The sequence below is a fragment of the Syngnathoides biaculeatus genome, chromosome 1 (genome assembly GCF_019802595.1).
Source record: "Syngnathoides biaculeatus isolate LvHL_M chromosome 1, ASM1980259v1, whole genome shotgun sequence".
Taxonomy (NCBI): Eukaryota; Metazoa; Chordata; class Actinopteri; order Syngnathiformes; family Syngnathidae; genus Syngnathoides; species Syngnathoides biaculeatus.
The window spans coordinates 1,942,747-1,969,842 of record NC_084640.1 but is presented as its reverse complement, the minus strand read 5'-3'; the positions used below and the strand labels follow the sequence as shown (position 1 = coordinate 1,969,842).

The following is a 27,096-nucleotide window of genomic DNA, read 5'->3' as shown; positions in this document are numbered from 1 at the left end:
AAAACACATTTTGCTGTTTCCTAGTCTTAGTTACATTTGTAAAGGAAATATTTCCATACTATCATGTTGTTCTTTCTGACGCACTCTTCTTAAGATCCCTCTTTTTACCCTTCTCAGGTTCTACTCCTCGCCTTACAGCATCGCCACCAACCGCATGATCGCACAGACCTCCATTACGCCCTTCATAGCTGCTTCCCCTGTTTCTACATATCAGGTGCGCTGTAAGACATTGAATTATAAGAAATGGTTGCAGTGTATATTTCAAAATGTAGAGCTTTATTTGTCAATGGAGATGGAAAGGGAGAGGGGACAGCCTGCAAAACAGCATGCGTTCTCTGATTGTATCCTTGCCTGCTCCAGCTGTGCACAATGACATCTCTTTCATTGGCGGAACGCACAACAGGCATCTGAAGAGACGCAACAAAAAAGAAGCGAAAGAGAAGAAAATCACCTATCAAGTGCCGTGGAAACACAAACTCTCCTCCCATTCAGTTTCGTGACCTCTTCTGGCATCTCTAAGATAATGCTGTCAAGGTTTTATTCATTTTGTAATGCAGTACGATTACTACCACTTCCATGTATTTTATTTTTGTATTTATTATATATCTTCTTTATATTCCCCCGAGCTGTGATCCGTGTGGGTAATGAAACTGAACAAAACAGGATTGTGAAAATTGCTTGTGTGAGACGCCAGGAGTGTTAACAGTTTTCTGTCAGTCCACATTTCATGCAACAGCCTTTGCAAAATCTAAACATCAAGCAGCGTTGCCACCGTGTCCTCCTGCTCAAGACACCATCAGTTAACATTAGTGCTGCTTGGTATGCACAGAAACACAGAAAGGATAGAGAAACAGAGAAGGGGAGGAAGGGGAGGTGGAAGAACAGGAGCGACAGATGGAGAGAAAAAGAGTCAGGTTAGGGGTGGTGGTGGTGATGGCATCGGCTTAAGTGGTAGAAGTCGGCGGGATCGTGTTGCTGAAGGTTGCTGCGCCCGTATTTGCAGCTCAGTTAATTAAAACCCGTCAAGGGTCTGCGATGGAAGGGCGGGGAGGAGGGAGGGGATAGAAGTGGGCCAGGGCGCGTCTGTAATCCGTCGTCGGAAGGCTTCTCAAATTGATTTATCAAAAACAATGGCCAGGCTTTTGAGGAATATTAATCCTTGCGGCAGCGCAGCCACCTCGCTAGTAATTTTGCCCTTCAGCCAGTCACGGCAAGAAGGTGAGTCCTTTATCTTGTGAAAAAACAAGACGGAAAGAAATGACAAAGACATTTCAAGCTGTCATGTGCACCACACAAAGTGAAATCTTCCTCTGAATGACCAGGGGCCTCATCTATCGACCGGCCGATTAGTCCATCTATTGACAGAACCTCTCTAAAACCGAAAACGACTTGTCATGTCATTTTTCAAGCCGCTTATCCTCACAAGGGTTGCGGGAAAGTCTGAGCCTATCCCAGCAAGCTTCAGGTGAAAGTCAGACTACACCCTGAACTGGTCGCCAGTCAGTCGCAGGCCAGATATCGATACCATCATGGAGCAGGAATCGATCCCACGCTGCCCGGACCAAAGTCAGGCGTGTGTACCACTACACCGTCAGTGATTTCAAAACAAGACTTCAGAATGTCATATTGTATGGCATTGATGTCATTTATATAAAAAATGAATAAAACAAAAACATCAAATGCAATAGTTTGTGGTCCATACATGGACATGTATTATTGTTGTTTGGACTAAAGACTGGCAACTCACATGGTGACATGATAACATGAGGCCAAATTACGCATATCTGACTAATTGTAAATCATATCGAACCCTTTATTACAAAGCCAGACCTGTTATTTGCGCTTACACTTAATCGGTCCAACTTTATTTGTACAACACTTTTAATGCCCGGTGTCAAGCTATTGGGAATTAGAACTGTTCCATTCTCCTTCAGTTTTAGAAAGTCATGACCCAACTTATGTCTAAAACATGTCAGATGGCTCGATATTTGTTCAATGCTCTCTTTCCTGGCCACCACAGACAGAAATTCTCAATATTGACCTTGGAAATTAGTCCAGAATGTTTCAATATTCTGGTCAATATCACAACTTAATTTATGTTCAAGATTAAAGAAAGATTGCGGGGTGTGGTTAATTCGCATGATTGTTGGAAAACGTGAAAATGCAGACATTTGGGGAATTGTTTTATAGCATGTGCTGTGTTCCTGTAGTATAAACACAGAATTCCTGCTGTCTTGGATTCTATGAATTCTCAATGTGTTGTGTATTCCCTGCACTGCAAGCAAAAGACTGTTATTGCCCCACCTGTGACACATATGCCAACAGCTTACAGATGTTTTATTTAAGTCACGGTAAGGAGCTATTGCTCAACAGGCTAAATGAAAAGTATTTTCATTCATAATCCGCTTTGCACTGACCTTGAATATGTTGAATATGGGAATGTAGAACATGGGGAAATAACTCGGCTCTTGGCGTACACATTTCCAGATGGAGTGTGACTTGTAAATGGAAGAATGCATGGAGGTGCCTGCGTGACTTGTTATTTTTTCTAGTCGTCCATTTTCTGTGCCATGTAGGCTTACTTGCGAGTCGCAGGTGACCTGGAGCCTACCCCAACTGACTTCAGACAAGAGGCAGGATATATGTTGGATTGGTTGCCACCCGATAACTTTAGAGCATTGGTTCCCATCCACTGTTTCAGTACCAGGCCCTATGTCCATCTGTGACATAAAATGAGTCTGCGTGAGTGTAGTAAGTATGTAAATGTAAACAGACAACATTCTTATTATATCTCTGATAGCGTTGGTCTCACAGTTCTGAGGACCAGGGTTCAATTCCCAGACCCGCCTATGTGGAGTTTGCATGTTCTCCCCTGTTTATTAAAAAACTGACCTCCCAATTGCTTTCTCCCGTTTGTTGCCATTTGAGCAACGACGACTCCAAAGTAACTATTTCGGGTTTTCAGTATTCTGATTACTTCCCCCTGAAAAGTCACGCGTTACTTTGCTTGTCACTCAAAATGGCGGCATTTTGGAGTTGTACGGGGTTACTTTGTAACACATTATTGCCGTCACTGCTACGCACTGCTTCACCCTGCTGCCCTGGTATTTTTGTGATAGAAATCGGCAGAAGACCCTCAATAGATGGCTCACTAACTAAAAGCATTTATGTTGTACTCAGTAGATCACTAGTCAGAATACATAAATTTTGTGTTACTGTCATACCACTCATTTGCTATCGTGTTTTTCCTAATTAGGGCCACGGGTGAGTCCACGTGATTTTGGGCGAGAGGTGGGCAAGACCCTGGAATGGTCACAAGTCACCTGCAGCATATACCATATTTTTGTGCTCAATTCACTGACTTTTTCACATTTTTTTATTTTACTGTCTGACTATGGGTATTTGTAAGGGAATGTATATTGGTGACATTTGTACCATTTTTATATTATTATATCTCTGTTTATGCGAAGCGCTATTGCCATAACTACCCAAACATTTTGATTTTCAGATGTACTCTGTATGCCTGTGATTGAGCTGGAGAGAGCAAACATTGCCTGTCTAAACAAATAGATTTGGCTTAATTTTGTTGAGCATCATGCTTGTTTAGATGCAAGTCCAAATCACGAGTTTGGGTTGACTCAGAGGATTTATTGCTCTTAGCGGAGATTATTCTATGTTTGTCTTTGTTTAATCAAATCATTTTAGCAGGATCAGTGGCCAGCCTGTGTGTTTGCCTGCTCCAAGCTGTCTAATTCTCTCCAGCACATCTAAAAAAAATCACTTTGCTCCTCTCTTCCTCGCAACTGTCAGAGCCCATGTATAATATTTGTGACAGTGCATGTTATGTTGCTTGGCATACCTTTGAATATTGAGCTACAAAAGAAGAAAAATTCTATTTTCCATCCTAAAGTTGAAAAATGTGTTCATCTCGGCCTAATGGCTTTCATCTGCGCGTTTCCTATCTGTTCACTTCCTCTGAGATGACTTCCACCATGACCTAATTTGGAATTAATTCCATTATCATATTAGAGAAAGGTTCCTGAGGCCCTGTAGCTCAGTGGTTAGAGCACTGGTTTGATAAACCAGGGGTTGTGGGTTAGTATCCCACTGGGGCCTCCACTCCCTGAGAAGGGTTGCGTCAGGAAGGGCATCCGGCGTAAAAATTGTGCCAAACATATGTGCGTTCATCTGAGATGACACGCTGTGGCGACCCCGAAAGGGACAAGCCGAAAGAAACTTTATTAGAGAAAGGCTCTAATTAATGGAGTCTGTGCTCCTCATATTGTTCAGAATAATCAAGTGCATTTTCTTAATACCTGAGGTACTTTTTGTGAGTTATTTAAACTTTATTGAAGTTTAAATCGAGCTTATTTCATCACTGTTTGAATACCACTCTCCAAAATGTTCTGGTGGGATGTCATATTGAAACCATATACATAATAAACTGTATGTTCTTTTCTTTAGGTCCAGAGTACATCATGGATGCCTCATCAACAGTATGTTATGCAACCTACAGTAAGTACTCAACCATTCGTCTTCATTCAGTAGGTGTCCCTACCACCAGGGCCTAATAGTCACACAGGTGCCCTTACTTTTGTAAAATGCTAAATTTATGCTAGGAAATCATATTATTTATTGCTGATTTTGTTTGTCACTTGATCAATCTGGTCCAGAAACAGAGCTAATCATAAATCCTTTCATCCATTTTCTGAGACGCTTATCCTGACGAATGTCGCGGAAGTGCTGGAGCCTATCCCAGCTGTCACCGGGCAGGAGGCAGGGTACACCCTGGACTGGTTGCCAGCCAATCGCAGGGCACATTGAGACAGACAACAGTCGCACTCACAATCACACCGAGGAGAAATTTAGAGTCTTAAGTTAATTAGTGTTTTTGAGATGTGGAAGGAAACTGGAGAGCCTGGAAAAAATCCGCGCAGGCATGGGGAGGACATGGAAACTCCACACATGTGGGGCCGGGATTTGAGCCCCAGTGCTCAGAACTGTGAGGCCAACCGTGTCAACATCAAATAAACCATGTTGAAATTTTTCGTGGACAAAATCAACTGCTTGATTTTTTTTTTTCTGTTTGGTTCAAGATTGTCATAAATAAATTATTTGCTTTTTTACAGTTCTTATTTTAGTAAAAAAATAATAATAACTATGTAGAATCATTGTATGGCTTTTGGTCTCTAAATTAAAAAAGATGTCCTACAATAACCTTAGTAATGGTGAAGAAAATAAGACATCAGTGGTCAGGTATTTTTAGTTTCAGCCATTTAATTTATCCTAGCAGCGTAAGTGTTCTTGTTTAGCTCCATAAAGGTTTTAAATCCTTTTGCCAAAGGCTTTGCTTGGGGCTTTTTGTGTCCCCTAAAGCACATCTAGTGCACTTTGTTCTCCTTTCCCCTCAGTTCATTCATTCAGTAAGAGTCGAAATCAGTAATAGCAGCACATTTGATTCCTTAATATCCTCTTAACTCTATCATAGAAAAATATTACCATAATCGATGTCTTAGTTAAAGGCTGCTATAGCACAATGTGGAGCAGTATTGAAGGAAGTGCTCCTTGGAGGGGCTGTCCGGTACTCAACTTCTTCCTGATTGAACCATCTTCGCGTTACATAGTTTTAAGTACTGATGCAAACATTCACATTTGCATTCGCCTTTGTGGTGATAATCTTTTTCCAGTGTGATCATGAATGCCATGCAGCCCATTGAAGGACCTCCCTTCATAAACTGTGTAGTCTTTTGTCAAAGCAGTGTTCCAGAAGCATTTGGTGATGGCGATCAATTCGTCACTCTGCACTGCAGCTGCTCGTCTGTGTATGTGCGGTACAGTTAGCAAGCCTTTTAATGAAAGCGCACACTTAAGGCACATTTTGACTGATGCAGTTCCACGTTTCTTATCTAGTACAGTATTTTTCAACCTTTTTTGACCCGAGGCACACTTTTTTTCATTAAAAAAAAATCCCACGGCACCCCACCAGCAGAAAAACATTCAGTATTTCTCACCAAAGTGTAGTGAATAAAAATCAAACAAAATACGTTTAATAATCGTATTTTACTCACTTAATTTGACACATTAGCCTGTTTGGATGAACATAGAGCTGATATTCTGATAGGACTCGATGAAAGACATACACAAAGCTCTTCCTTAATAGGTCTCAGTTTCTCTCGCTTGAAAAGCCCACCCACCTCACAGAGATATGTTGTGGAAAATGGGAGCAATGTCAAAATAGCTTTGTTTGGCAGAATGGGGTACTTCTTGGCAGTAACCAACCAAAAACTGTCCAAAGATATTTCATCAAAGCTTAGCTTTAAACTACCATCTTGTCTCAATTCAGTTAGTTCCTCCTGTTCCTGTAGAGTCACGTCCTTTCCACCAACCTAACCGGATTAACCAAATTAATCCACGTTTTCTGAATATATATTTTTTTGCTACATGCCAAACAAGTTACCAGTGGGTGCAGTAGATTCTCAAACTACCAAGACTCAGCATTCATGATATATGTGCTCTTAGGTTTGTGCAATTGGACAGTTTGTTGGAAGTGGTGCATTAAAAAAAGTAGCAGTCTGCTGTTGACTTTACAAATTCAAAATTATTTTGTATGACATTTTTGTTTCTAAGGTTTAGCAATCCTATGAATCACAACACTAATACTGAGGAGTATGACCACAGTTTTTTTTTTTTTTTTTTATAACTGCTCACATCTGTGTGGCATGGCATTTTATCGTTATTAACTATTATGAAAATGAAATGTTTTCAACAGAGTGGTTAATCACTGGGTAATGCAACTAAAACCAAATTGGAAAACTACCCACCTTTTAGTGAGGTATCACAGCATCAATCGTGGCAAAAACATAAAACCAAATTGTGTCTTAGACAAATAGACCTTTACTGTTGAAAGTTACATCATGCATGGGAGGTGTTTTATCATCACGACTAAACACAGATGATTTTGCAGTGTACTGTACATTTCTGTTCCTTTAAAATGTCATAATAATGCACTGTTGTACGATATAATCAAACCCAATTCCAGTGTAACTTGGACGTTGTTTAAATATAATCAGAATAAAATGATTTGCAAATTGTGTTCAACCTATATTTAATTGTATACACTGCAAAGACAGGATATTTAATGTTCAAACTGATCAACTTCATTGTTTTTAGCAAATTATCATTAACGTAGAATTTTATGGCTGCAACACATTACTAACAAGCTGGGACAGGTGAACAAAGGTGAGAGAAAGTTGAGGAATGCTCATCACTCAATGTCACTATATATAGTTTGGTGCTACATTCATAAATCCAACTTACAACTCTATTATACAAAGCAAAAGCCACTTAACAGAGCTGAGCTCGTTGAAGATGGACTGATACAAAGTGGAAAAGTGTTCTGCAGTCAGACAAGTCCACATTTAAAATTATTTTGGGAAATTGTGGACATCGTGTTCTCCGGGCGAAAGAGGAAAAGACCCATTCAGACTGTTATGGACACAAAGTTAAAAAGTCAAGATCTGGGGCTGTCTCAGTGCCAGTGGCATGGGTAACTTACACATCTCTGAAGGCACCATTATCACTGAAAGGTTATGGAGAAAGATATGGTGCCATCCAAACAACGTCTTTTCATGGATGTCCCTGCTTTATCAGTAAAACAATGCAAAACCATATTCTTCACGTGTTACAACTGCGTGGTTTCATAGTAAAAGAAAAGCACTGGCCAGCCTGCAGTCCAAACCTGTCTCCTAAATGACATGAAAATGGGTGGCACATTATGAAGCATAAAATGCAACAATGTAGACTCCGGACTGTTGAACCGCTGAAGCTGTACATCAAGCAAGAATGGGAAAGAATTCCACCTACAAAGCTTCAACAATTTGTGTCCTTAGTTCCCAAACATTTAATGAATATTGTTAAACGAAAAGGTGACTTAACACAGTGGTAAACATGACCCTGGTCCAACTTTTTGGGATCGTGATGCAGCCATAAAATTCGAAGTTAATTATAATTTTTGAAAAACAAAGTTTATCAGTTTCAAAATTAAATATCTCATCTTTGTAGTGTATTCAATTAAATATAGGTTGAACATGATTTGAAAATTGATGTATTCTGTTTTCAACAAAACGTTCCAACTTCATTGGAATTGGGTTTGTAGATTTGTTGGTCAATTCACGTCCTTTATTTTTTTTTAAAGTAATCATTTTAAAAATTACTCTATTTAAGTAAAATTTTATTTTGCAAGCTGCATGATTAAATGTGTCAGGAGAATGTAGTGTTAGCAAACAGGTAGAGAAAATGAGTTGCTGGTCCAGCTCTACCTCCATGAGTGCTTTCAAGCAGTTACATGATGCTGCCTGCTGTGGTCATTTACCACTCAGACCTATCCTTCTCACTCCCACTCCTGCTGTGGGACAGTGAACATGTAATCTGGACACAGCAGGTCACCAAACAGGCCGACACACTCCCAGCAGCCGCTGCCCTCCAATCCACTCTCTCTCCCTGCCTTCAGTCGACGTGAACTCCTGACTTCTTTGTCTTAACTCAGTCACTCGCTCTGCCTCCTCCTCTGTGTCTCAGCCTGCTTGCTTCCAACATCACTTTTGCGCCAGATATTGAGGTCAGCCGAAAGCTATCGTTGCAGAAAAGTGGTTGTTTTGAACATTGCATTATCATTTATGTAACCCAAATGATAATTTGAGTCAAGGACAAACCTTACAGATCACTTTAGCCATCACAATAATATTCTAAGATACATAGTGTACAAAGCATGGTGTATGTAAAACGTCTAGTGTTGGTGTCAAACATCTGGGGTAGCATCGCTATAATGACCAATATTAAAGTACTGAACAAATCTAAATTGTATATTCTTGTATATATGTATATAGGTATATATAAAGTGCTGCATTCATTATAGGTTATGTTTTCATTGTGTTTATGCATGACCATACGCGAGGTTCATGGCATGCCAGTTATTCCCATCCAGCCTGGTCGACTGTCTGTTGTCCATCTTCCAACAATATGTCATGAGACCTCTTGAAGTTGTTCACACATTGCATGCTGCATGTTCACAGTTTAGTGCCAGGAGGAAAACAGACATGTGTCCATATCTGTCCCCATGGCCACTCCCCTATTGTGCTTCTATGACTCAGCCAACACCTAACGGCTGCTAGGCACTAACCCTGGCAACAGCAAACCATCGGTGCATGATCGCTACCAAGCTGTCTCCCTTTATGGCCCAGGCTTACAGTAAGTCTACTCCCAGCCCTTGCACTGCGAAAGGCCCCTTGCACAGAAAGCTTGCCAGCATCTCATTTAATCAAAGCAAATTAGCCAAGCATTCTAGCTTCAAGAGCGCACAGGGCTACTCAAAGCATTTCAGATGCAGAGATTGTGCCTCAATCTGGGGGTCTCTTGTACGTTTTGTGCAGTCAACCGTTGAAGCACGATGCAATAGTGCCACGGCTGTCTGGAGGCTGCTGAATGTGGAAAAAGTGGGGGCCATTTCAACAGGACTGTACAAGGGTAAACAGTATTTGTTCATGTGTTTTTTTTAAGTAAAAGGCTCACAACCATCCTTCCATTATCACTCTAACTGGGTAACTGGAGCCTAAGCCATTGCATAAATGTGGACTGGACAGGGTACAAATACACAAATAAACATTCACACGCGCATTCAAAGCTGGGCACACGAGTCATAACTTAACCTCAGAAGCATGTTTCTGGATGTGGAAGGCGGCAGGAGTGCTTTGAGAAAAAGCACAGGAATAGTATGCAAATTCCACACGAAGACATTCCAGCGGAGATTCAAATTACAACCTTCTGACAATGAGGCAGACATGCTCACCTCTATTTCACCCTGCTCCGATGTTCAGAACCCTTAAATAAAATTATTTCACTGTTTGAAAATTCTGGTCAATTTTTTCGTTCAAGATGTTTGTTTTAAACTGACATGTATTTTTACAAGGTCACTCCTTATAAAATGATTGGAGGGGAAGCAGCCCTCAAGAGTGCACATCTAGGACAACAGGTCATTTTGGACCAGGCTTGATGGCCAGCTAATAAACTGAAAGAAAAAAAATATTCGCCCACTCTCAAAGATGTCTGATGGACACGTAATGGACAAGGGACAGAAAGGGTATTTTATACATACCAGTTGAAAATATCTTCCACTAACCCAGCGATAGAGCTTTGGTTAACACTCTGTCCCTATAAAAGTGGTACATCATCACATCTGTTCTGCAAGCCATTGACGACGTTCCTTCATTTTAGGTTCAGGCTAGGTTATTTTTTTCAAGAAAATTAAAAAAAATGTTCAATAATACAAGCCTTTTGTGGTGCATCTGGCTGCAGAACCCTAAACGCAACAAGCTTTTGTCATTGTTTCAGTTCAGGTCAGCGAAAGTCTGACACCCAGAAGTATCCTTGTCGTTCGTTGTTTACAAGGATCTTGACACCACATTTTGCGATATGCTGTTGTTTTGTCAGTATGTACTGTTCAAGCAATTGATATTCAACTTTTGGTTGTGAATAACAAGATCAAATTTGCCTTTCCAGCACAGTAAAATTGTTTGTTGACAAGCTTCTCAGGTCATTTTCATGCTAGTCAACTAGCCATAAGCCATTATGCATCTGGCTTCATTTTATTTACACAAGTGTCTGCTTGGTCAATTTCAGAGGATGGTAAGATTTAAGATTTTGCTTGTATTCCTCATAATGCAGTACGTTGGTTTAGTGGTTAGCATGTGTGCTGGTGTGTCGAGAGGTTATGGGCTCAAATATCTGCTCAGGGCATCCTATGATTTGTGCCTCACCTTCCTCCCACTTTCCATAAAGATGTTTTTTTCCTTCTAATTGAAGACAAAACTATTTCTATCCCTGTAATTTTGAGTGTAAATGGTTGTTTCTTGATATGTGCTCCGTGATTGGAAGGCGACCTGTTCTGGGTTTACCTCAATTCTCAGCCAAATGAGGATAAGCTGTATAGTAAATGGATAGTTATTTTCCTCTTTTTACCCTTGCCAACCACATGCTTCCCTGTTTTGCCCGAGGTGGATGTGTCTGTTATCATCAGTTTGATTCCTTATAAAAAAAAATGAGCTTCTTCAATTTTCCCAGAAAACCTTGAATTCCAAATGTGCAAGTTTTGGGATATTGTACTTATCTCCCCTGTTCTAACATTTCTGTTTTCCAACTTGATGTCAAAGTAGCATGACTGCTTGCCTTTAATGCTTTGTTATTTGTCAGTGCAAGTCAGCAGAGCTGATAGGCAAAGAGGCCAGCGGCCAAAAAAAAGACAAATAGCGGGCACAAAAAAATACACATCCATAGGGCTAAATCTAACTTACCTACAGATCAGCAGTCACACACACTCAAATTCTCACGCTTGCAAAAAGCATGGCATAGCTGCAGCGCCAACCAAGCACAGCATTGCTGTCTTTCCCCATGACTTAGCCAGACCCCTTTTTTTTTTTCTTCCCCCACACTAAGAAGTGTTTGTGCTAAGAATGTGGATTTGTTGGAGTGCATCAGCCCTTACATGCCGCAGGTGAAGTATTGAATTCCTCTCTGTTGCACCCCAGCCAGTTCTCAGCGCCAGATAGATGCTTGCTGGGGCCTCTTAGAATTGGACCGTAACTATCTGCCCTCATCAGATGGGGTGAATCAGTGCACAGTGAGATACCCATCTCGGTGCTTGACATCATAAAACGCACCCGGATATAGAGGGAGGAAAATTGTCGATTTCATGGATTTGACTGTTGAGGCAGAATTTGAGACAGTTGTCCTGGTGTTGCTTGCATTGCTGTTTCCCTCCTCCCGCTCCTCGTTCTCTGTGTACTCTGCTTCTTTGTCATCACTATTGCTATTTCATGTGCAGCTGTTGCCCTCCTACATTCAAAAAAATCGGATTATCATTGTTGTCTTGTATTAACATTGCATGTCCACTTAATTTTTCCTGTTCCCCTACTTTGACTTTTAAAACTGTGTACTTTGTAGTTAACAAATGAAACCATTTTAATTGTGCCTCATCAGTGGCTTCCAAAAATATCTTCCAAAAAATACTGTATGTGCACTTTAAGAAAACACCTACGGTAGATGAGCGCAAACTCACAAGAGAGTGGAGATAAAAGCTTGCCTTTTGTTTGTGCCGGTGAATCAAGTGCCAACTACCTTGGATAATAAATGGAATATTTAGAGCTGATGACTGACATAAGTAGACCAAAATCATCTTGCTAAATTTTCCTTTATGTTATCCTTTTTCCAATGTAAAACGTCAACACAATCCTTTGAAGACAGTATCAACTTTTTGGAAATACTGTTGCACGATTAAACATTTCTATTGTTTCAGTCATAACGGCCCTCTGAGGGAAATCCTAACTACAATGTGGCCCACAACAAAAAATGTTGACATTCCCGCATTAAACGATGTGGTGGGCCAGAGTTTGACACCTATGCTAGACAGATTTGCGGTTTAATTGAGAACTATGGGGTGGGTAACCCAGTGCAAAATATAGGTCATTCCCAAGCCCGGATGAATAAGGGTAGCATCAGGAAAGTCATCTGGCTTCAAACTTTGCCATACAAATATGAGCCGTCCTCTAAAAAGTTTCATTCTGGAACGGTCGTGGCCCAGGCTAACAATCTCTTTCAATATGCGTCGATGGACAGGATTAGCTTTAATGGCTTCCTATGTGTGATTCTGCCTTTTGTTTCTACTGTATATGGAAGTTCAAGAAGGACTCACACATAAGACAGTCTGAGCACGCAGAGGAATAGACCTCCTGCCAAGACATGACAAATAGTGTTACATGCTTCATCTAGCACCTCGATCCTCAAACGCAACACACACACACACTATAATGCATGCATCCAAATAGCATGTTCTCCTCAGTAAGAGGGCTTTGATAATTACCTCATTACCATGAGTACTTTGTTTAGATTAATGGAATGTATTAGAACACAAACTCTCACAGTTAAGCTATTGGTTACAACTATAATATGTCACCATAATTGGACTCATAGCCAGCAGTATATTACATTACAATTGACAATGTTGAGCTAGAGATAAAACGGCAAATTCAAATTCTACCTGCATCCGTTGTGGTATTGCCAGTGATGGACAGACAAATAAATCTTTCATTTTGAGGACAAATACCTTCACAGTCGTCAAACATCTGTGGCTGGCAGGTCAAATCCTTCTATGGTGTGGCCCACATTGCATGATTATCAGATCCGAGCTGTGGCTTGATTTCACCATCATTAATCATTTTTTCCTTATAGACTCATCTAATGTTGGCAGGTGCGCTTAAAATCCTTCAAATCTCAATCAATTTGACTTACAAGGCAGCAAGATTCATTCCCTTGTGTTCAAGTCTGTGTCAGAGAGTGCACTACTGGTATTTTGTACATATGTTAGAGAATCATAATTCCAAAAAGTAAAACATTATTCCAACAAATCTAGTTTGTCTCCATCTGTCTGCTGAAAATATAGCATACATACAACATAAGAAAAAGTCAATGTAAGAATGTCACAAACAGTCACATTTCAAATTCCCCAAATCACTTATAAAATAGATGATTAGCTGCTAATAGAAATTTTGTCTTTATTATTATTTGTTTCAACCTGTCCTGTTCAGCTGTATGGCCTTGCAGGATGTTGGGTTTTTACGCCATTTCTGCTGGAACAGTTTTGCTGTCAGGCAGGGGAGTTTGAATTACTCCATCTGCTTTTCTTAATTATTTTTTTAATTTTCTATTCAGATGTTTATTGAGACTGCAACCGAACAGTAAAGGGTTTTATGGGTCAGACCGAGAGACAGAACGGACAAGGGGAATAGGGTTGCGAACCACAGCAGAACAATACGTAGTCTAGACCGGGGGTCACCAACACGGTGCCCTCAGCCTCAAAAAGGTTGGTGACCCCTGGTCTAGGTATTTGGCCAGAAGTAATGTTTCAACAGTCAAATCATGTTCTTATTTTGGGGGGGGCGACACAAGGTGAGGACATGCAATAATTAACCAATCGGACAAGATGAAGGAGGATGGAAATATCACGATAGGACATGGTGTGAGAAATGAACACAGCTGATGATTGGTGTGGTGTGATGCTTTTTAGAGCGTCGAAACAACTATAAGAACCTGTGAGATGATATCTTATATAACCTGTGTTATTATTAGCAGTAAATGGACTGCACTTATCTATGTATTATTTATCACAGTGTCGAAAGTGCTTTACAAAGTCTCATATTCACATATTCACGCACACATTTATACAACCAATGGGAAGCTGCTACTATGCAAGCCCCACTGGGGGTCAGGGTTCAATGTCTTGCCCAAGGACACTTCAACATATGGACAGTCGCAGCAGGGATTCCAACCTGGGAACTCTTATTTCACTGGATGACCCATTCTACCTACAGATGCACAGCCACACAAGCGGTTCAAGAAAAAATACTTCAGAATCAGAATCGCATCACCTTTATTTGCCAAGTATGTCAGAAACATACAAGGAATTTGTCTCTGATAGTTGGAGCTGCTCAAGTAGGACATCCATGACGACAACAGTCAGTCAATTGATGCACAAAGACATTCCGGTTAACGGTCTCAGAGCAATAAGTGTTGCTATTAATCTGGCAAGGATGGAACTGTTTTTTGGACCATTATGTAAAGGATGGAAGATCATCTGTTATTCAGAGGCGTTAGACTGCCTAATAAATAACCATTGTGCAAGGGGAGACTTCAAAGAAGGCATGCAGTTTAAATCAGTCATAGTCATGCAATAATCTGGGACAATGTCGATGGTGCAAGTGTTGCAGATAATCCTCAGTCAATCTGCACGTGTTGTACATGCTACTCAAGTAGCTAGTATTGGTCAACAACAGATGTGCAGACGGTGCTGCATGTTGAGACTACCACAGTAATGTATAGTATTGGTCCAGCAGAATGTGACAACAAACTCAAAAGAAAAAAATGGCAGCATGTTGTAGTTGAATTCTAAGTTAGCTGTTTCGGGGGAGAGAAGCTGTTGGAATGCCTGCTAGTTTTGGTTTGCATTCTTCGGTGGCGCCTACCCGAGGGAAGGTATGGGAAGAGCTGGTGACTAGGATGTGGAGGATCCAAGAGGATTTTGCCTGCACTTGTCTTAGTCTGGGTAGCGTACATTTCCTCAAGAGTGGGTAGGGTTGTGCTGACAATGCTTTCAGCAATTTTGATTGTCTGTTGCAGTCATACTGTGATGGCGGTACACAGTACTGATTTGATGACCACTGCGTAGAACTGTCCCAATTAAAGCTTGTCTCTGGACCATCTTTGTAAATGAACATATCACATACATGTTAGTCAATTGGTGTACAGAGTTGCTGAGCCGGGAGATTGAGGAAGGGTGGGAGTGGTGTCACACCCCTCCACCCCCAAGAAGAGGCTCCCAGCTAGTGAGCCCATCATGCAGGGGACTCTGTTAGAGGGGATGGCGTCACCCACTCTCCAGAACCCAGGGCACTCCCCTTGCCTAACCGAAGTACCCCAACCAGTCCCAAAGGGAAGGGCATGGATCACTGACCCACACCCACCCAGCCAACACCCCACCCCCCATCCCCAACCAGCGACAGCGCCCAATGCAGGAGCCACCTGCCTCCTCTTAAAAGTCACAGCCCAAAAGAAAACTCATGTGAACCACCCGTTGTGAGCTACACCATAACAGGCAAAGGCACAGGTAAGAAAAGTACAAAACATTTATAAAAAGTCTATTTGTTGCACATTATCACAAAAACTGTAATTAATTGATATTAGCTCAAAAAATCTCAACTACAAAAATCTTTTCAATTTTGTCATAAAGCGTGTTCCCATGAGGAACAATGCATCTGTCACATTCGTATTTATCCCATACTCTTGTTTCTCTTATCATTAAAACTTTGTCAAATGTACAGGCTACATATTTCTTACTTTTTAATTGGTTGTATACAAATAGTTGGTACTCTGGAGTGCCAGCTCACCCATCTAGTGTGAAATCAAACAATCAGATAGCTGTGATATTCTGAAAATTGGTCTGTGAGCAAGTTGTTCTGAATTTTGTCAAACTGCAATATAATAGTATTAGATTTATATTCTTGGGTATGTGTCTACCACATATGCCACATGAACATTTACACTCCACTCAATAAATGTGACAAAAATATACTTTACTTCAAATCAAAATCTAACATTCTTATTGGTAATACCTGCACGCGTAACTACTGTTAAAGGTAAATCTTGAAAATATTGTGTACACGGCTAACATAGATGATGGAAAAAAATTATTTGCTTGGGAGTCATCATTTATTCTCAAACAAGCTGTGTTGTACTGACACGGGAAAAAGAAATATTTGCCATCTTCCTATCATTTCTGTTTGATTGTCCATCATTTTTCCTCTTTTCAAACACCAATAAAGTAAAAAAAAAAAAAAACAACAAAACACATTTCTAGAATTGGTAATCATTTAAAAAGAAGAGCAAAGAGCTATTTTCTATAACATTTTTTTTTATTTAGAAACCATTTCTCTTCCCTTGCGCTTAATTGTGTACAGTCTGTATTATCTTTTGTTCAACAAGTTCAGACTAAGCAAACGATTTTTTGGTGTTATAAAATAATAATTGTTCATTTTGTAGGTCAGGGGAAAAAAATTCTTAGAATAAACAAATTGTATTTGTATCGTACCGTAAAAGACCTCCAGATGTGCAGAAGTCTCAATATAATTATATTATTATCGAGTCTGGACTACTGTCTTTTAGGACATATTTGTCAGAGGGTTTATCAGCTCCATACACTCCAAAACATATACTGAGGAACATTTTGTTTATTAATTAATAATTTTAAAAATGGTCAAATTTGTGATTTGAAAAAAAAAAAAAATATATATATATATATACATACACACATTGGTTTTGTACTTGCTATTTTGCTCGCACATAAATGATCTACTTGCTATCATTATCAATAGACAGTTTAGCCTTTCATATATTTCTTCAGCGCACCTACTAAGCAGTCCTGAGCGAGTGGATTGTAAACCCACTATTTCTCTACCCTGTCAGTCTAGGTATTTGGAAATAGGTTCAGTGTGTCTCCGTCTACGTCGGTAGTCGTAGAACAGTCATGGTGCTCTATTTGCTCCAAGGGGGGATTGATGCTGCGGATTAGAGTGAAAAGCCACACATGCTGGCTCTTTTTTCGGGACTTACATGAATAGAAATATGCCTGAGGGTGGATTCTCTGCCCACAGTCTGCAGACAAAAAAGGGTATGTGCGACTTTTTACACAGCGTGAAAACACACAACAAAGGATGTAAATTTACGCACGCACACATGCACACATACAACTCATGGACACAATTGCATATGAACCGGCCACACCTGCATTGTGGACATTGATGACTCACCGTAGGTAATTGTCTTTTATTATGTGGCATGTGTGCTGGTTTGGTGAATATGAACCTTTCAGGTAGGCAACCTTGTACTTTTGGCATTCTGTCTTGCAAAATATTTGCAAATCAATCATTAGCAGATGTTCAGCTGAGGTACCAGACTTTCCTGCTCAAAAGAACCCTTCCTATTATGTGAGCAGATGTGACTGAGATGGGGGAAATAATGAAGTACAAGTATGTTTTGAGTGCGTCTGATGTGCCATTTGTAGGGGTGTGCGTGCTGCCGTTACACACACAGCAGACATTGACATACACACACTGACATCAGCCGGCAAGCCGCAAATCTTCCCATTGAAGAAGGAACTGTCAAATTGAGAGGAATGTTTTGAGTGAAGTCCGGGGCCCGCTTCATGTAGACAACAAATGACACATTGTTTGACTATGACTTGCTGTGGTGATGTTTGACGTTTGTGAGGATTTGACTACACTTCATTCCTTCCTTATGTGGTGAAAAGAGTTGTCTTTTTCAGCTCTAGTCCATTCATGTACGCTGTAAAAGTAAGTAGATCATGGTGCCTGTGGAGAAATGCAGAACCTTGTCATTGGATTTCAAAAGTACTGCTTATGCATGTTTTACGCTGATGCTCTGGGTATGAAGATATACAATCCCCCAAAAAGTGTTTATAGGCATGCACTCAATCAGAATAAATTGTTTTCTAACAGTGTACCAGCCATATTTTTTCTCCTCTCCAGGTCAGTTCTGGTATTATTACTGTGTGAATGCTTGCCTTGGGCAATTGAACTCAGGATGAGGAAATGATCACCTCTAGCACTCAGCGAGATGCCAGTGAACATTTGAAGCGATGATAGAGGAGATATGCCCAAGGCATCATGTTGGATGTGTACACCTGCAGCAACGGAGCTGAGAGATCAAAATTATTGGACGTCCGAATGCTCACCTCCGGCATTTTAGAGCGTGATAAAATAGGATAGCATCCCCATGGAGAACATGAGATATTTTCCTTCAGTCCTCTGTTCTTTCATTTTAGAGACGGTTGTATTTATAGTTATTTCCCAAAATAATGAAGAATGTTTGACATGCGTGGTTTTTACAGTACTAATAGTACAAAGCTGTAGAAAACATGTGAACACTTTGAACTCCCCACACTGCTCTGTTATTAGGTAATTCCACATAACAAACCTCTAATTGGGTAAGTTATCTGCCTGACTGGTTTTTTACCCACACCGATTTCACCCTTCCCCATGAGTTGGATGCCCAGTTTTTTAACTCCATGTGATCAATTCTATATTGGAGATGTTTTTTTATTTCAGTTAAAATTTCTGAAGCTCTCTTGCATATCTTGCTTTAGATTTTTTTATGCTGAGGTAACTGGGCTTTGGTTGCAGATGTGATTCCCTTTTCACAGACCTCTTCGGGCAGCATTGTTCGCAATTTGACGAGCAATTTGTCTACTTTTCTCAGGGCATCGAATCATTTGCAACTGGACTGTTCTGGCTCGTGCGTCCTCACTAAGTTGTTGCATGAATTTGTGAAGCTTGCTCGGATATGAAACAAACAGAACAGTCCAGTTTTGATCGATTCAGTGCCCTAAGAATAATTATAGCTTCTTTCTTTTATAGTTCTGGCCATGATATTAATCTTAAAATAATACAAAAAGATATATTTTATTATAAGTCAGTAATATGTATGGTTGTCTTCCACTAACATCATTGTATCACTTCAAACTTTGTTTTGCAGTTGCTGAGCTTTCCAAAATATTCCATGAGTGCTGCCTAAATGCCAAAAGCCTTGTAAATTCCAGTTAAATTCCATAATTTTTCATTTTTACACCTGCTACCAACTACCCGTAACCTCTCCGAATTAGTGTCCGTGAAATTTAACACTCACTATTTGGGATCTTACAAAAAGATCACAATCTTAGTAAATTGCGCATAACACCCCCACCCACATCCTATGCAGTCTTACTTTTGTATAACTTTTTTTTTTTTTTGTCATCACTAAACATGGTGGCTAATGATGTGTTGGTGTAATGCACGGAATGCAAACAAAATAAAAGAACAGAGAAATAAATTAGTTTACCAGTCCAAAGGTTGTAGTGATACATTTGCACAACTTTGCTGTGGGCAGCGTGAGTTTGGTTTCCACTCAGTGACAGTCTGAATGGTTGAATGTCTCCATCTATGCCTTGCGATTGACTGGTGACCAGTTCGGGGTGTTGTGTGTCTTTCGCCTGAAATCTGCAATATGCTTCAGCTCCCCACAATCTTGAACAGGATAAGCACTATAGAAAAATGAATGGACAGTTACATCTGCTCATTAGAGCAATTTAATGGTGCCCTGAGACTTCTGCACACATCTGCAGTATTGCAGAGTGAGTACAAAAAATATACGTGACTGGTAACATTAGTGGTTTTCACAAGGAGGAGATACTGGACTCATCATGAATCAGTCAGGCAAAACACCTTCCGTGTATGTGACGTTTATCTGGTCTATTGAGAGTGTGGTGACTGAGTGTGCCAGCCATCTAATACTGATCAGCAATCCGTCAGTCCTTGAAGACGTTTTTCACTTGTAATTGGTGGCCATTATTAAAAAGAAAAAAAAACACTACTGGTTGTCACATTTCTTATTTGCTGTACATTGTCTGGTTGAGTGTATATCAATGCCGGTAACAGCCGAGGGCCTTAAATTATCAATTATCTTGATCACGAGCACCCCGTACAAATTCGCATACTTGTACTGTATGAATGCACACAAAGGAGAGACAACAAAATGTGCCCTGACATGCATTCATGTGAGTCTTTAATTTTCTTTTATGGTCTGTCTATGGAAGGACATAAATCCATATAGCCCCCCTGCTCTACCCATACACACACAGACACTAACATGCCACTTCTCTTTGTCTCTCTCTCTCTCTCTCTCTCTCTCCTCTCTCTCTCTCTCTCTCTCTCTCTCTCTCTCTCTCTCTCACTCAGACACTGCCTCTCACAAACACGGAAAATCGAAATCACAAATCGGCTTAACTCTCCCTGACACGTCTGTGAATTAAGCCCTTCCGTTGCCCTCCCATTTCCATTATGAAGGGCATTGTCAGCAGCTGAATCGGTTACAGGTGCTACTTCCTTCCTCCCTCCCTCACACTCGCCTTTGCTTCCTTTTCACTCTCACGTTCTCTTCCTCTCCCTCCATCATTCTGTTTGCGTTCTACAAAGCAAATCAAGAAGGGACAGGAAGAGAGTGTTATTTGTTTTACTGATATATAAAATATCAACTATAAAATAGCCGAGCAAGAATTATGCACAGGAATACCTTTTATATCCAACCATCCATCCATTTTCTTAGCCACTTATCCTCACAAGGGTTGCGGGAGTACTGGGGCCTATCCCAGCTGTCAACGGGCATGAGGCGGTGTACACCCTGAACTGTTCGCCAGCCAATCGCAGGGGACATTGAGACAAACAGCCGCACTCACAATCACACCTCGGGGCAATTTAGAGTGTCCAATTAATGTTACATGGTTTCGAGATGTGGGAGGTAACCGAAGTGCCCGGAGAAAACCCACGCAGGCATGGGGAGAACATGCACACTCCTCACATGGGATGGTCGGAATTGAACCCGGGTCCTCAGAACTGTGAGGCCAATGCTTTCCAGCTGCCTCACCATGCCCCGAATTTATATCCTTCCATACAAATGAAAACAAATGTATTTATTTGACAAATGTCCTGTAAAAAAAAAATATTTTCTATTTGTCGCATTGAATTGGTGGGGGCCCAAAGTAATATTGTTTTCATAGGGGCCCCAAATCCCTGGAAGCCCGCCTGCCATCGGTGCCCAACTTACGGCACGAGTGTTATGCACGCAGCTAACTAAATACTCAAGTACGAGTTCTGGAACATTAATTGCCATGCCTTACAGACAAAGGTCACGGCAAGTTAACTGTGTAGGTGCAAATTGTTTGTTTTCACATCAAATGTTTTTTGGTGACACGTTGTTTAATTATATAAAGTTACATCGTCAACTACTGGCTTTGTTTACACAGTGGTGTAAAAATCTTCATGTAGCACGAGGAGCAAGCATAGTTATACTTGGTGTTTGTCTTTATACAGTTTTTTTGCTGAGAAATGTTTTTCATATGAATATATATTTTATTACTATGACATCAGTACTACTCAAGCCCAAGTTGCTGATGGACTGCAATAGACTATTTCACCAATGTAGAAATGAAACCAAGGACCCCCTGTACCATAAGAATGTACAGTATCATTCTGACAGGTTTTCTGCACAGTATGTTCCGCAGTAGGCCCAAACAGTCACCGGCAGGGTGTAAACATGTGCACACACACACAGAAAATCCTTTATTTTGTTAAACCCCCTGCACATCTTTTTGTCTCACACATACACACACAGACACAGAAGTGAGAAGAGACACAAGCTGAGCTGTGGAAAATGCCTTGAAGGGTTTATGTTCCTCATGGACCATCAGCATCTGGGATGAGGTTCTCTCATGACGGGGAAAGAAAGAGCAACACATTTCCCCCGTGTTCTTTGGCACTGTGAAAGCTTCCAGCGTTCTCCTCCATCCATTAGGGAGAACATGTCGAGCATTGCGACCAAGTTGACAGAAAGACAGAGGGAAAAGCTTCTTAGCGATCAATGAGCCACACCAGCTCGTGTTGTTTGTGCATCAGCCGCACATATTCACCCTTTTGATGGTGCAAAGATAAAAAAGTATATTGATTGTGAAAATAGTGCCAATCCCCATGTTCTATTAGTAATTATTGGCATTGTACCTTTCCTTCATCCTTGGCAGGATTACCCTAATACTGCATCACACCCCAGACTTTTTCCTATATTCTTATCTTCAGTCCATTGCTTTTCTGGCCACACCATCTTGTTTCTCAACTTTTACTTCTTCCCTTCTTCCTCTCACGTTTCTCTCCCCATTCAAACATTAAGATCCTTTTGTACTTCATTAAGATCTTTCCACCTACAAAAATCTAAATTTTCATTTTTATTTCTATTTCTTTGTTTTGAATAGTGGGTTTGAGTTCATTCAGGTAAACAATATGCACAAGACACTTCAGAGACAGGTGCTTCAAATTATCTGCAGATTAGTACCATCAGACATCTCGCGCAGTCGTCAAACAACGTAAAAACTAAGTACAAATACCAGTTCCAAGATAAGGACAAAATACAGTGAACCATGCTACTGTAAAAGTACAAAGAAAATTACCTCATTTTACTTGCCAATTGTGCTAATCTTAGATTCAAGATCACAATTTTGTTTCTTCTTTCTGTAACTATCGACAGTTTATTAACCATTTGTGGAAGCACCACATATGTGTTTTGTCATGTTTTTTCCGTGTCACACATTCAAGTTTTGTGTTTTTGGTTTTCGTTTCCACACCTGTTCTCGTCATCCCTCACCCTTGTCTCAACCCATCAGTTGCCTCCGGTGACTCGTGTTTTGTCCAGGTGTCCCTCATTGGTTTTTTTTTAGTTTGCTTGTATTTAGTTCCCTGGTTTCTTTTGCTCTTTGTCGGGTCATTGTTGTTGTTGTAAGGTGCGTAGTTTCTTGTCTGTTTCTTTTTTTTTTTTATGGGGTTTTTGGTGTTTCTTTGATTCTTGATTTTCTGGAAATTTGTTAACTTCGTGTTGAGATTTTTATATGATCCTTTTTGCTTTTTCTGTTTTTGAATATTCCCACAGCTCCAATCCATGACTAGCACTTTCATTGTGGTGGATTTAATCTTATATTGTTGGCCACACTCCACTCAACTACATTTCGCACCTCAGATCTGTAAAGCTTCATCATTGAACCAATGATAGCCCTGTTGTCAGCATACTTTACAACCATATTATTTTGTTGTGAGGCAGAATAATCAAAAGCAGGGAGAAAAAACAACAGTGGTATACAACCCTTTGGGGAGCTTGTACAGCACTTAAAAGAAAGTTATTGGATATTAAAGGAAGACTTTGTCAAAAATAATAGGAATGGGAGCACACATTAAAAGTTAGTAGATGAGGGTTCAGTGTTTCTTTTAATGCCATGTAAGCAATATACAGCAGGGGTGGCCAGACTTTTTTACCCCATGATCTACTATTCAAGCAGCCAGCCTCTCGCGATCGACCGGCGGCGTGGGGAGTGGGAGTAGGAGATGCACGCGCGTATCGCCACGACTGCCATAAATAATAGGCCAGCTTGGAATGTGCCTTTATGTGCAAGCACTCGACGTATTGGCCATACGTGAATCAAGCGACGAGGTGGGTGATAGTCTAACGTCTTTTTTTTGGGCACGCCGTCACACAATCGATCAGTCGATCGCGACCGACGGATTGAGCACCCCTGATATACAGTGCATATTCCATCTTGTGTGGTGCATAGCATTCAAAAAACATTCCCTGAAGAAGATGGTGTTTACGAAGGATATCACGAAGCTAAATGTTGCAGGCTCGGTGCAGGTGGGCGGGTGTGTTGATGTGTGGGTGAGTGCGCATGCATTTTGGCGAAAGGCGAGAGTGAAAGAAAAAGAAAGTTTGATTAACGGCGACCGGGAAGTGCTGTGTGCTAAGAGCCAATAAAGCAAGTATAACAGTGAGTCGATGCTCCGTGTTATTACTACTCCCGATATTGAGCTTCAGAGTTCCAACGCAAGAAGGGAGTTAACCCCGAGGAGGATAACCTCGGCCCAGGAGCAGACATCTCCCCTGCGTCGACAAGGTATATCGACATATTGATAATGTATTAACATGAAGACTAATACACTGTTTGTACACTTGTACATTCGTGACCGAAGTTTATTTAGAATCAACCAACTTTTAAATACATACAGTTCATGTCCAAACAATATTGGTTTTACAATCCCTGGTTTACCAAACCAATGCTCTAACTACTGATCTATGGGGATCTATGGGGCCTCAAATGCCATGACCCGGATTCGAACAACACAGAGTACTATCCACTATAACATCATGGCCCCTGATGTGATTGCAATTATACAGGCGAAAGCTAGTATGATTTACCCGAAGTGAACATTTTCTTGAGAGTAAAGACAGTGTGTACTGTACTTGAATAGTTTCCTAAAGCTCCTTTTTCCAATGTCACACTCCTTCTACAATCTTTTAGTTCAATTCTATTGTCAAAAAGAGGTTTGCTACTAAAGCTTTGTGACATGGAGATGTTTAATTAAGAGAATGTTATTTTAGACTCCAAAACATGAAAATGTTTACTTAAGACTCCACTCCCCAGAATATTTCCCATATGTCATTTACATTACTGGTGTTATCTCTTTCTGAAAGGAACCTGGAAATCTCATTGAGACTAGAGATCTATTTTTCTCAGCTGGCAAGTACAGAGAGATGATTATAATGTTTATTTGTATTCTGAAGAAAGCAATATTTATGGAATTTAAATCATATTTGACGAAAAATATTTTAAAACTGATCTGCACAATGAGTCAAGTACTACTTAAGTTACTGACAGTGTTTCCTTCGCACTCTGTGGTGGAGTCATTTATTTGTCTCTGTATGTTCCCTGATAAACAGCAATATATTCCACCATTTGCCCATGGGAGAGGTTCTGTCACCTAGTGTTGGTGAACAGGATTCGTAGTTGTGGGTTATTTGCGAGAATACCATCTTTGTATATGTTTGCAGGACTCATAGTAGCTAAATAAAGTCTTATATTCGGTTAAATTGAACATTTTGTTCCTCATTTTGTCTCTTTGTCCAGGGTGCAGTGCTCACCCCAGCCATGGACCCCACGATGTCCATGCAGCCTGCCAGCTTGATGGGTCCCCTTACCCAACAGATGAACCATCTGTCCCTGGGCACCACCGGAAGTGTGAGTACCTCTTGCATCTGCTCGTACAAAATAAGTGTTGAGGAAACTTCATTCATTACCCTTCATTTTTAAAAACACTTCTTCAGTTGAGATATCAGCTACTTGTAAACTTCATAAACAACAAGAGGTTACCTAGTTAGATATCACTTGCATGTCCATATAATTAATCCCATGTTTTTATGAAGAGTTGATTCAAAACAGCATTCCTAATACCATAATTTCTTGCCTACAAGCCATGACTTTTTTTCACACGCTTTCAACCCTGCGGTTTATGTGGTGATCCGGCTAATTTCATTTTATAATGATACACATGCCTCCTATTTTCAAAAATTTTAATTTACTACCTCTCCTTGCAATATTTGACAACTGACATTACAGCGTATTGATTCTTTCCGCTTCCTCACTATTACCCATTAATTTCTCACACCGTGGCGCTCTTTCACGTGCAAAATTACACGTGAAATATATCGCTTCATCAGTTTTCTCACTCCCACACACAGACGCCTGGCCACAATCGCTGCCTTTAAATCAAGAACCACCTCCATTCCCAGATCTCGGCGGCTTAAAATTGTCACCAGTCTTCCTGCTTTTAACCCTCATGCCTGGGGCACAGCTTTGCTCTGCCTTAGCGTTTAATCACAATGTAGGTGTATGTGTGCTTGAAACAGTGCTGTACAGTTACACATGTGTTTCCCTGTTAGCTGTCAGTGATTGTGATGCCATGTTGGTCATTTCTGACAGGACCAACCCGTGCATAATCTGCCACAGTTGTGCTAACAGTCAGGATTAGACATAGGCTAATCCATGACTATGGCTTTTGATGTCTGATGATTTGTATCAGTTGAAGAAGAAGTGATTTTATTTCTATTCTCTTTGCTTCACTACTTTCTGTCTGCTTGTGTTTCCTGGAGCTATGTGATGTGTATGTGTATCGTTTCTCTATTGGTTAGCTGCACACCCTCCATGCAACATTTGATAGTTCGATCCTTTCCACGCTACATGTAGACAACTTTTCACAGTGACTAGTTGAGAAAGCCTGCAAAAGAGAGACTCCTCAAGTTAAGAGGACTTGACATCAGAGATCCTCAGAGCAGATTCCTCAAGTGCACACGCACATGTGGTGGGCTTGTTTTGAACAACCTGTTTCTGGTTACATAACTTATCCACAGACAGAGGTGGCAACAGTGCTCACACTAGAAGTAAAGATACCAAAAAAATGAAGGAGACTGATCAAATGATTTTATTTGAGTAAAAGTAAAAAGTACAATCGCTGAAATTTAAGAAGTGAAATGTCAAAATGATTTCATACTGTCTATTGTGTACATTATACAATAGCAATTTTGACAGTCCAACACAACAACAGAAAACCTCTCTGCACACAAAATCTTTTTTTAATAATTTCTGACTCTCTATGACTGGCAGCCAATCTGGGGTGTAGCCTGGTTTAAGAACAGTAAGCTGGATGGGTCATTATTTAAATAACGGTCAAACTTTGGACTCTGATCGTTGTCAGGTCCCAATTGAGTCGATGAATTTCCAATTATCCTGGTTGGAACGTAAATTCTGAAATGAATGCTTGATCCTGGTGGAAGCATTTTTTACTCTCAGTGCAATATAATTCAAATGGTGTCTGAATACCATTGTCTACAATGTTCATCGATGTTGTCACTCTGAACACATTTAACCAGTAATGAATACTGTGAGAAAATGAGAAATCACATTGGAGATCAAATCTGGGGATTGACCACTAGCATCCTGGTTTCGCCTTGGGGGTTCGACTGGAAGACAAGAACTCCTTGTCCCGTTATCTGGCCAGCACACGCTATGGTGGAAACCAA

General features: G+C 40.5%; 1 protein-coding gene across 8 annotated transcripts in view; it reads left to right on the top strand.

Moving 5' to 3' along the window:
• Positions 1 to 27,096, top strand: part of rbms3 (RNA binding motif, single stranded interacting protein) — a 345,032-nt gene that overhangs the window by 301,943 nt on the left and 15,993 nt on the right. For all 8 annotated transcript variants that reach the window (XM_061822004.1, XM_061821911.1, XM_061822083.1 and 5 more), the window contains 3 exons: positions 118 to 214; positions 4,465 to 4,515; positions 25,148 to 25,258. In XM_061822004.1, the coding sequence (XP_061677988.1) occupies positions 118 to 214; positions 4,465 to 4,515; positions 25,148 to 25,258 (259 nt within the window). The remainder of the gene's footprint in view (positions 1 to 117; positions 215 to 4,464; positions 4,516 to 25,147; positions 25,259 to 27,096) is intronic.